Here is a 12,541-nt window from a genome sequence, read left to right as displayed (position 1 = left end):
GGTATCAGAGCACAGAGATGGTTTAGTAACCAACTCTCATGGTGGCGAAGTGGCGGTGTGGTGAATCCATGTCATGGAGGTTTTGTATGTGCATTAAGGTGAGAGAAAATCCTGAAGGCAACAACATAGACGATGGAGGAGAATCGGTCTGATCTCCATTACTAAATTAATTATTGTAGTAGGAGTGTGGTGCAATGTAAGAGATTGAATCGTGGCTAGAGCGTGGCTGTTATGGCTCGTTTATGTGAGCTTACTAATCTACGTGGGCATTTGACCTGGTGCAGTGTAAGAGATCATATCGTGGCCGTTATGGCTCGTTGATGTGAGCTTACTGATCTGCATGGGAATTTGACCTGGTGCAGTGTAATCAGATCATGATTGGAGCATGGCTGTTATGGCTTGTTGATGTGAGCTTACTAATCTGCGTAGGCATTTGACCTAAGAACAGTCATTTGTGTCTTTGAAGAGGCATGAATCCTGTAACTGCTTCCAGATCTGAGGAGGCATGAGCTGTCTTGAAAGAGAATTCAGATCCATTTATGTTGCAAAGGGTCACTTGGTGTCGGTTATGCTGGTTGTAGAGCGTCCTACCTGATGCAGTGAGCATGGAGCATGGAAAGGCTATGTGTGTGTCTCTTGCGTGTGAGTAGAGTGTGGATTGTTGCAATCATAGTATTGTGAATGAGGAATGGCTGGCAAAGAAGGTGAAGGGTAGCCATCTTGTGCAATTGGAACCTACGACCTTGAGAAATAGAGGTTTATCCTTGATGATCTGCTCTAGACGTTGGGCTCAGTCTATATTATGCTTCCAAGTCTTTCTATGATCCGTTGAAGCAGAGAAGAATTATGTGGGCAAACAAGACGATCTAAGAAAAGGATGGGCTTCCTTGCAGATGGTTCCCAAAGTTGTTTGGTTTGATGACAAGACGAAGAAAAATATCATCCAATGACTGATTGAAGAAATTGACGAACTGTGGTCGGTTGAGCTTGTTGTCAAGAACGAGTTTCTTTTGCTTCGTTCTATGGTTGAATTTGATGCAATAGATGGGGCTCAGTTGGATATTGATCTCGTTTTTGAATTCTCGATCGCCACTACTATTGAAGCAGTCGAAGGCGACTCAGTCTCCAGCAATGGAAAAAGAAGTGGAAGAACCGGAGAGGGAGTGAGATCTGAGCGTGTCATTCAACTTCGGCCCCAAGATCTTTGTCTAGGACGACCAACGCAGTGAATGGATTTCAGAAAATCACGCATTCCCCGATTTTTTATTCATTGGGCATCCTTGGATTTTCCTTGCCATGGGTTTAGCTCTAGCCCCGTGTGAGAGTGTTGTGGGAGATTTTTTTCCAATTGAAATCAATGTGCAGTAGAGTCGTTCCATAAGGGCAAAGCATGCTACAGTGACCTAGATGAAAAATTGAATTGGTGAGGCACGTTCAGCTACAGAGTAGTGAACATCAATCGAGTTGAACGTCATGGAAAATCGTTGTTTGCTGTCAACATTTAAGTTTGATTGTTTCCAGTTCGGATCCTGTGATTAGTGGTTTTTCCCTCTACACTGTTTTGGGAGGCCCAAATCTAATTCACTCTGGTAATGGTCATGCATTTATGAATTCTTCTCATGAAGCTATCGACCGCAAAAAAAATAAGCAAGGATTTTTTGAGCTTGACCAAGCAGTTTTACGAGGCAGCGAGGTTTGGCGATCAATTTTGATGGCTGGCAACAATGGTGAATCTCAGCATCTAGGAAAAGAACAACCTACACATTGTTGAGTTGTGTTATGGAACTCCATGCATTTTATCTTTGGAGGAACATACTTGCTATTGGATTTGTGAAACAATTTTGATTTGCATTAATCTCTTGTGTATGTTGGGTGTGGATGACGTAAAGGCATAAATATTGTAAATATGGTTAAAGATTGGATGTTTTGTGACAATTAGACTGGCCAACTATTGTCACAAGTTTGAATCTATGTTGGAATTGGCCATTCCAACAATAGATAAATTTATTTGCAAGAATGCTTAACAACCAGATATAATGAAGACATGACAGTGAAGATGGAATTAGTGGAGCTGCATTGGAAGATGATGGGCAATCAAGTTTGTGCGAATTAGTGTGAGTTTGTGGAACATATTCATGGTCTAGTATGAGTCACATGTTGTAATTAGAACAAATCTACATGTCATATACTCTTTGGTAATGGTTAGTTGTGGTCTTGAAATGTTTTATGTAGTTGTTGTAAGACCCAGAGAGGCATGCATACCCTTTGTTATGTGTTCCCTCTGTAAGAGAGTTTTAACGCCCTGGAAGAGTGTGTCATGCGGGATGGATACACTTGGGTGGTTTGTATTGCTTTTAGACTCCATGAGGTGAAATTTTATAGCTAAGGGGAGTTCATCGAGAGGTTGGATGGGCCATGCATGTGAAGGAATTCCTAGTAGACTAGCGATTGCAGCAGTTCGGAACCCATGCATTCTAGTAGATGGTTGTACCTTTATATGGACATCAACAATTGCATGAACAAGGTACAAGTTGTAATTACAAGACTGGACCAAATGTAGATCTTGTAGATTGATATCAAGACAAGTAGTGATTAAGAGGGATTATTGAAAAATGTAATTCCACTTGTCTCAGTTGTGACTTTCTATGTAAATAGTCTATTCTTATTCTATAGGAGTGGTTTCCCTAGTTTGGTGTGTGGTTGAGATATTCTCTCAACCAGATGATTGTTTGTCCAAGATAATTTTCCTATCTTGAGACAACACTTGTTGTATATATGTAATATCATATTTGATTAATAAAATACAGATTTCCTGATGAAAATTTAACCGGTGTTGATAGTCCAACATTTTAAAAGCACGTGAAAATAAAGAGTGACTTAATGGTGTTAGCATTTTTAGCATGTTGTTGATGGTATTACTTAAAGAAAAATAATGTTGTTGTTAGTGTTTATTAAAGAGTATCAATATGTAATTTCTTTTATCATCTTTGTAAGAGAAAGATTAAGAAACCTTTAGATTTGCAAGAGACATAGAATGCAAGTGTATTGTTAAATATATGTAGTTCTCAGTAATCTAAACATCTAAACTATAAATTTAAGGAAGTCTCGTCCATTTTGGAGATAAAGTGATTAATGAAATGATAAAGTCTAAAAGTTTTTAAAATTAGTTTTTCATCTTTTTATAAATTCAATTAACGGATTTCTAAAAAGGAGTTTTTAAAAATGATTATATCTATTAATTATTTATTATAGAGCGATTTTTTACGTACTCATAACTCTTTACTAGCTTGTACATGGATTTGTTAAGATTAGTATAAATATTGAATTATTTATAAGTTATAAGATTATTATGTTAATTTTGAATATTTTTAAAAATAAAATTTACAAATATACATGAGAAATTTTGAAAAACTTTAATTCTATACATAGATGCATTGAAAATAATATAGACTTAAGTATATAACCATATAAATAAGGGTGGGGTAGTCTAGTATATCAATTCGTCCGTATAAATAAATAACAAATAAGTATATAAATAAAGGTAATGTAGTATCTCAATTCATCCGCATAAATAGCCAAATAAAATTGTTTATGTGTATTAATTAATAAAAATAATACCATGGTTATAAACCAAAAGATGAAAAGACATAAAGAAACTAAGATTTTAGGGGATAAAAAAGTTAAAAGGTTAAAATCAATACATAGTTTTTAATCTAAATACCAAATTAGTTTATGAAATTTTTTTACTTATAAGATAAAAGATTTTATAAACAATACATAAATCTTAAAAATTAGAAAAAAGACTATAATATGTAATATGTAAACTTAGTGATATAATTGAAACTAACATAACTACGTTAGCAAAGGATCATTATCATTTATTATTTCATAACCATATTAATAAATAGTAAACATCAATATAATCATCTATTATTATCTTTAATTTTATAGTTATAAATAAAGATATAGTTATAAATAAGTATTTAAATTTTAAAGAAAAAACAAAAAACAAAACTCAACCACCTTCTAATATTTCATAGAGACACCTATCAAGATAATTAAATCAGTAGTTTAAAATTATCTTTAATTTTATAGTTATAAATAAGTATTTAAATTTTAAGGAAAAAACAAAAAAACAAAACTCACCCACGTGCTAATATTCCATAGAGACACCTATCAAGATAATTAAATCAGTAGTTTACCCTTGCTCACTCTGGTTACCCCACCATCTCACTAGACACCAGAGTGATCCATCACATTACGAAGTGCTAGCCCGTTAAGACACAAATCTTGTTACCGTTTATCAACAATTTTGAGATGAAAATTTAACATATGTAGATTAAAATAAAGAAACGATTTTATATATCTCTGCGATGAGAGAGTGAAAAGACCACGGACGTGGGAATGGAGCCAGAGATTTGGCGATCCCTTCCGGAACAGTGGGAGTCAGGGACAGACATCCTCATGGAAGCGAAAATTTGGCAAGCCCTCCCACAGGATTTGCTGCTCAAGATTTTTTACATGTTGCCCATGCGTCTTCTTGCCAAAATGAGAACTCTTTCGAGGCAATGGAAACAATTGCTATCTTCCGATGCCCTGCAAAGAATTTATTCAAATTTTTCAGTGCACTCCTTCCCAGGATTTTTGGTTCAGCTTGACTGGACCAGGGAACGTATTGCGGAAACTTGGGTTATAGAATACCTAGGAGGCGATAGTTCAGACATGAACATTTACAAAGCTCCTTTGCCTTCTGATGTCGTCATTGTGGATGCCTGCAGGAATATCTACTGTTCTCATAGAAGGGGAGATAGATTGGGTCTTTCCATAGGCAATATTGCTACTGGGTCCTCTAGACGTCTGCCTAATCCTAGCCCTCTCATTTGGTGGAGCTTCATTGCGATGGATTTTGATGCAACTAGGAGGCGATGCACTGTTCTGCTAGGTGAAAACAATAATAGATGGGGACAAGCAGCTGACAATAATATGGTGATGCAGATTTATGACTCAGAATCCAACGCATGGACTGTGGTTGCCATGAAAGCCCCGCTGCGCATTTGCCCTAGTGGAAAGGGTACCTGTTCTAAAGGAAAGGTTTATTGGATTACTTCTGGGCATGGCATCGGTCGCATGATAGCATTCAGTATTGCAGAGAGGCGTTGGGCAGAAATTGGATTGCCTCAGTTTTGCCAATGTGATTCACTGCCAAGACGGTTGGATCTAGGTGGAAGTGATGGGCGAGTGGTGTTAATAGTTTATAGTAATTCTTGTCTCTGGACTCGAATGTGGAAATTGAAGGAAGGGCCAGGTGCTCCGGAATGGTGTGAACCGAATCCGATCTGGAGGCCAGAAGTCCCTAACATTTATACTGTGGGAGCAAATAGCAGCGGATGGACGGTGATGTTCGATTGGGATATGAAAATAACAATCTGCAATCCAAAGCGAAGATTAATAAGGCGCTTCACATTGCCCTTCAGACGCTTCACATTTTTCTGCAGAATTTTTGCGTCAGCCTTCGAATCCAACAATGTTTCTTGGCCTTGAATTTAGATAATTTAATTGTTAATGAAGCAGAGACATTTAGGCTTCAGTTATTTACGTCGTTTCAAAATTTTGCCGGCTCTGTTAATTTTGTATGAAGTTTATAAATTCTCCAATTTCCCTTTCTATAAATCGGCCGGTTTTCATCATGTTGTATTAAGGCTCTTGAATGTCAGGATTCAATGACAGATTCTCCGATTTCTCTTTACTTTAAAGAATGAGAATGTGTAGCTGTTGCAAATGATTTTTACTATCATATCTCTTACTCTTATCTTCCCGAGCAGCACCCTTAGTCTCACTGGATGCTCTTCCATATAGGCATATGTAAAATTGGTTCTAGGAAATTGGTGAAGGATTTTAGGTTTGGTTGAGAAAACAATATAATAATAATAATAATAATAATAATTATTATTATTATTATTATTATTATTATTTGATTTAAATTTATTTTAATTTTGAAATTCTAAATTTTATATTTTAAGGGATTTTAATTTTCTAATTACACAATAGATTTATAGTTTATATGGATGAAATTAATACCTTAATATGACATAATGTTTTATTCTATAGCAAGTGCTTGTTGATCATGAAAACGTTTATGAATTTTAGTCATATTGAATTATATACCATTAAAAATTTTAATTATAATAAAATTTTATTTGTAATTGGTTTTTTTTATATTATGTGTTTGATATTCAAAAAATCATTTTGTTTATAATTCATATTAAACTTATTTTGTTATTCTCAATAAAAATGGATGAGCGAGGACAAGAGAGTATCATGGAGGGTGTTGACACCTTACTGACTCCAATGATAATTAACGCAGAGGTGGGGTGGCACACTTCTACCATGCATGGGAGCATGTGAACGGAAATCATCTTAATCTGGAGGAAAGTTAAATTTCTATTTTGGTTTTGGTATGAAGTAATGCTACAAAGAGGGGTTCAATGTATCTATTGGCATTTGGGACTTTGGCCCAACACGTTTGAACCTATGATGGCTTCTTCCTATATTATGTTTTGTTAGCATTAACGGGGTTTGGTAAGGAATCTAGGGATGGAGCGTGTCATGGGAATCAAATTTTTACAAAAGGTTTGTCTTGCCTCTAGCACATATCATTTGGGATCTTGGTATCTGGATTCCTTTGCATCCTTGACTTTATATAGGCTTAGGATAGATAATCTTGGAGGGTTTCCTTTTCTTACTGGACTGTAAAGAGATTCCTCCTCTGGAGTCTTAACATAATGTTGACAGTGCTGGACCCGCCAACATTTCAAGGGGATCTCCCCAGTAAGAAGTCCCAATTAGACCTAAGACCATTTGGTGTAGGATTCCTAGTAGTGGTCGTAAGATAATGCCTTGACCGCGATGTCACACAAAGGCAAGTAAGATAACTCTGTCAATAGCAAGGGTGTGACTGATGCAGTGAGTCAAGGAATGAATAAGAGAGGTTCCAACACTTCAAGGGAGAGAAAGGTGAAGGTGAGTTCCAGGTTGAAAGGGATCAGTCCCAACTCGGCTAGGAACACACAACACAAAGGACATGCACAGCTTCTAGCAGAGTTGTCGACATGGATGTGGCAGTCACAACATACAAGATAAGATAACACGAACAACACTCACGGATTATTCTGAGATGAGTGTGACAATCGATATAACAAGGTTTAGAGAAAGGTTTGTTTGATGTCCACCAGAGCAGTCGACATGGATGGTGACAACATTAACAACTTATGCAACACATTAACAACAAGATTCATATAATTGCATATAAATCAATTCATATACAAGTATGTAAGTTAAACAACATATATCATTAAGGAAACTGGAGTAGTCCAACTACAATAACAACATATGCATGAAAATGTGCTGGCTTTTATTATATAAATAAGTGTAAGTCACAATCATACAATACACCATGTAAAACTGCTAGCCCCATCAGTGGAACGTTACAGCCACATCCACCTGCTCCTCTAAATAGATGTACTAGTTCTGTTAGCGCTCAAATCTGCCTCAGGCTGAGGAAGGCAAAACTCGAGGCAACATCATACCACGCTCAGCCTCGTAGCTAGCCCTACGAGGACAGGAGAGGGCTCTCTCCGGGTCTATCTCGGCAAAAGGTTTTCAAAGGGGCTGAGATGACCAATAAGGAATACTGATCTTAGGCTAGATATTAAGTGCAGAGGTTTAAAGGTGATTTTTTGGGATTTTTGTTGAATCAAAGGGAAAAGCAATTTTGGGTGCGGGGATGAGACACAGTTTCTGTAGAGGTCTGATTGGAGCAAGGTAGGAAATTGTTTTGATGCTTTTAAAGTGATGAGGTGAATAGATCAGACAGGTGAGGAGCTAAGGAGAGCAAGCAAGCGCAAGGGTTCTCCTTAAACTGAAGAAAACATGGAAAATTAAACAAATTTAAAGGCAGAGCATAGCAAATTTATGGATTCTACCTTAACACTTCATTTGTTCAATTGCAGAAGATGAGAGAGGGAAAATGATACACATAACAAACTTACAAGTACTGAAAGAAGCACACCATCAAGACATAAAGCCACAAGAATTCCAAATAGTGCTGCAAATCCCTGGTCTTCCCTTTGCCAAAATGCTGAAGTAAAATGTACAATAAAGTCTCAAAACCTCTTCCCAAAGAGTCCAACCCTGAAAATGACTAAGAAAATACATAATATAGGCAAGCTAACCCATTCCCTTGCCTCTAGGGGTCGAGCTCATCATCCTAGGAGCTTTTTCAACCAATTCTAAACAAAGCACTACAATCTAGGCAGTCAAAACAACTTGCCTCTATAAGCTAGGAAACCAATTAATTCATTAAATTTTTGCTATTTTATGAATGAATCATCTAGAATAGGTAAATAAGTGTCAAGTCAAAATAAAGTTACATTAATTACATCAAGGAGGGTGAAAAATCCCATCACAAGCCAAAACTGGGCAAATTCCTGAGCTCGAAGGTGAAAAATGTGCAAAAAATCCTGATGCGTAGCGCACCTTTCCACCTGCTTTTGGGGCACTTCTCGGCATCCAAATTGAGCTCAGGTTGGCTTGTTGGAAAGCCCTGGACGTCTACTTTCCAACCCAAGTATAATTTTCCAATTTGATGTCCATTTTCCCCTCTAAAAGTGCATTCTCCCAAGGCTGCTACCTGTGTGTCCAAAAAGGGGCAGCGAGGTCATTTTGTGCATGTTTTTTGACCTTTTGGGGACCCAAACCTTGATGAAATGCCTTGGCAGTGGCTGAGCAGGTGTATTTCATCATGAAAAATCCAAAAATTCAAACCTTTCATGATTTGGACCTCCCAATTTTAAGGGTAGCGTGCGGCACGCTACGCGTTGAGCCCAAAAACCTGTCTTTTACATAAAAATTTCAAAATTGACAAAATTTTCCCCAAATTTCTTGTAATTTGGGCTGGGGGTCCCCAATCAAGTACTATGCTCAGTCAAAGAGGCTTCGGCGAAAATTTGGAGTGGATCGGGCCTTTTCCGCCGTTTTAGTGCCTTGCTCAATCGCCTCTTAAGGATCTTCATTTTCGCTTTGCAAACATGCATGCGGGCCCAGTAATGATTCTTCATGTGACAAAGCAATTCTTTGTCTCTATTAGATTTCGCCAACAAACCATCCAAGTGTCGGTTGACCTTCTCAAGCACAAATTTCCATGCAACAGGTGTCAAATCACCTGGTCTTTTACGGGCCAACCTACGGTCTTCACGGATTCGTTGCAGCTCTATAAGTGTGTGCTCATCCTCTAACTGTTTATTGCACTACTCTAGATACCTGATATATGAAGTTGTCTCATCATGACTAGTAACAAAACCTGATTGCTTACCTGAAGGCCTCTCCTCATGCTTGGGCTTCGTGCCCTTATCCTTACCTGCGGTGCTGCTGTCGAAAGCGAGGCCCCTTCCACACAAGGTGGAGATAACACTCGTTGTGTTGATGAAGTCAACGAGACCCCTTCCACCCCGGGTGGAGATAGTACTCATCGTGTAGATGCAAATAAGGCTGCTGGAGTGCTGACATGCTCTATCTTAGGAATGTCAAACTGATGTGAAGGCCCTCCCTCATCATGAACAATCTCAGGAGGTGGCTGTGGCGCTGTGAAAAGGCCACGAGAAATAAAATCCTCCCAAGTAATGCCCTGTTGTACCAACTGATGCATCACTATGATTTTGATCAATGCATAATGATAGATGCTTTTATGATGATGTGTTGGGCTCTTCCTTTGTACTAAAGGCACCATCCTCTCTATGTTGCGACACATGAAAAATGGAATGTTCATCATACGTACCCTTGTAAAATGCATCAACAAACGGACATGGTACGCATAGAGACGTGAGAATCTGCCCTCGCAACTAAAATATCGAATGATGAGTTTCATCAATGGTGCATACTCATCCCTTAGGAATCTGAAAGGAAAAACTGCAGTCAAGTGTCTTACACATCCGGGCTTAATATATGGCTCATAGTGAAATCTGTCTAACTGCTGGCGTTTACTCCATTCCTCCCCTACATTTGGTATCCCAGTGGCTTGAGCAATAGTCTCGAGTTACAAGGTGAAATTCACTCTGGCAAGGTTTACATGACCATCCTGCAAATGTAGAACAAATAAACGGACTAGTTCCCGATGATGCTGGATTTGTGAGATCCGCTCACAGTATTCAAAACATGATTGATACCGAAAACAATCCATTGCAAGTGGACAAGCTTGCAATTGAGCCAAAGAGGTAGGCTCCTCCCTGACATGCCGACCACCTTTGCCACCTTTGTGATACCTCCTTGGCACACTTACCTCTGGTGTAGAATCACTATCATAATCCTACTCATAAGCTGACTCGGTCTCTGACATGTTATATTTGCTGATATACAACTATGTGCAAGATTGACTGTTGACTTTTTTTTTCTCAAAATGCTGCGACCAAGGGGACACAAATATACAAGGGAAATTTTAGGAAAGGGGAAACATTAGGGAAATGGGGACAATGGAAATAAAACAAGGAATTTAGGGAAGGGAAGGGACATGAAAATCTTGAAGTTTTAGGGTTTGGGATGAGGTAGGGTAGGAAAAATATGTTTGTAGTAGAAGGGAGGGGTTAGGATTTGAGGGAGAATAGTGTAGGGTTTTATGAGGAATTATTGGGGAAAATATTGGTGAATATAAGGGATGGGGAATCGAAAGGAAATAGGAAAATGAGAACCTTGGTTAACATTTATTTTTGAAACCCTACAGCAATCTTGGAATTTAAATCCTTACAGCAAATTAATGGACAAGGAGGGTTTTTACATTTGGTTTTCATGGCAAATATATCATAATCTCTTACATAAACTGTCCAAAAACCAATAACAAGCCATGAATGTAGGCCTACCTGTGATTTGATGCTTGAGAAGAGGCGTTTTAGTGATTTCTGGCAAAGTTCTGGGCATAAACTTCAATGCGTAGCGCGCCTCACCCAACGTGCCGCGTGCTCCTGATGCGTAGCGCCCTTGCAAAATTACACTGAAAATTGTGGCCTGATGCGTAGCGCGCCCAACCTGATGCATAGCGCGCCCTGGAAACGGCCCGATTTGCCCACAAATTCACAAAATTGCCTTTGAACGATGCTCTTCACTCTTGGAATGTGGAATGGGTTGCAAATGAGGAGAAATATCTTCATATAGACTCCTTGTTGATTTTTGCTTGATCCAAAACCCCTTTTCTTATGTTTGGTTGTTGACACTTTTTGAAAATTAATAGGCTTTGACCTTTTTGGTTTCCCCTTTAAATTTGGTCGAAGTAATGATTTTCTCTGATAATTTTTGCAGGGATAGCTCTGATATACTCTGGAAAAGGAGACCAAGGGTGCACTTGAATGTTTGAAGAACTGAAAATTTTGACAATTTTTTACAAAAATGAGATGGCGACTTATCTTCAAAACAGAGTTTTGAAGGGAAGTCCTAATTCAAGTGTACAATGATGAAAATTATTGAAGTGAAGATCTATCAAAGACATCCCTCTGGCCTGCTGGTCTTCTAAGACTTTTCAAGACAAAATTGACTCAACCCTAGACCTAAGACCTAAAAATTTAAAACATGATTGTAAATGACCTTTGAAGACTTATTTTAATAAACAGGCCTGAACCAGCCGAGACAAGCATGAGGGGAATGAATGACACAACCCACTCCATCAGAGTTATGGCATGCTTAACAAAATGCATCTGATCAAAATTGATGGGACACCTAATAATGAAATGCAAAAGAGCTTTGATCTCTGATGGAGGGCTAACTAGACCGACTCTAACAATTTCCATGCACTGGAGAAGCCAAGGCGCGTTACAATACTGTCCAAGCCTTCTTCAAAATAGTCTTAGTAGAAGCTTAGCTAACCAAAATCCTATACAATGATTTATGAGGGACTATTTATAGCAAAGGGTGGGGTGACCCTTGACATTCCCCTTTGTGACAGTTCAACTACCCTCATGACTCTTCACCTACTCTATGACTGTTACATCCAACTATTGACACTCGACTTACACTTGACATGACTCAACATTACAATGCACATGTACTCATGTGAGACAACATGGCTTGAGCAAGCCTTGCAAGACATCACTGGCACTCGATCCATTGTGGTGAGACCAACTCTTTGACATGCTTGTGATGGTGAAGCTGGTGAGCTGATTCCAAGCTTAGTCGTCTGTGATGGTGTGCATGCACCTCATGGTGACATCTTGCTGAAGCGAACTCTTGCCTCCGTTGCAACTGATGCATTGGTTCGGCCCCTTCATCCAACTCGTCTGCTAACATGCGCATGATCTTATTGGGTACGGTTGAACCGGAAACACACTAATCCATAGTGTTTTTGCTGATCTTCAAGTATGTGTTGGTGGTCATGCGCATCAACTTGCCAAAGTGCATGTTCAACTCTAGTTGGACTTGCTTCTTGTCTTCGCCTTGGTAAGTGTGTTGAATGGGTTGGATTACATGTGTGCGCTCAACGACATGCATGTTGTTGGATCCTTTG

At 38.6% G+C, this 12,541-nt stretch overlaps 1 protein-coding gene across 1 annotated transcript; it reads left to right on the top strand.

Annotated features, from left to right (window-relative positions):
- Positions 1-4,404: 4,404 nt before the first annotated feature.
- Positions 4,405-5,541, top strand: LOC149253322 (F-box protein At5g49610-like). Its single transcript, XM_089454439.1, has one exon. The coding sequence runs from the start codon at positions 4,405-4,407 to the stop codon at positions 5,539-5,541; it is 1,137 nt and encodes a 378-aa protein (XP_089310565.1).
- Positions 5,542-12,541: the final 7,000 nt, after the last annotated feature.

This window comes from Pinus tabuliformis, chromosome 7 (assembly GCF_031772625.1).
Source record: "Pinus tabuliformis cultivar Carrire ecotype Pingquan chromosome 7, CPIR1, whole genome shotgun sequence".
Taxonomy (NCBI): domain Eukaryota; kingdom Viridiplantae; phylum Streptophyta; class Pinopsida; order Pinales; family Pinaceae; genus Pinus; species Pinus tabuliformis.
The sequence above is the reverse complement of the archived record's forward strand: the minus strand, read 5'-3'. Positions and strand labels throughout refer to the sequence as shown.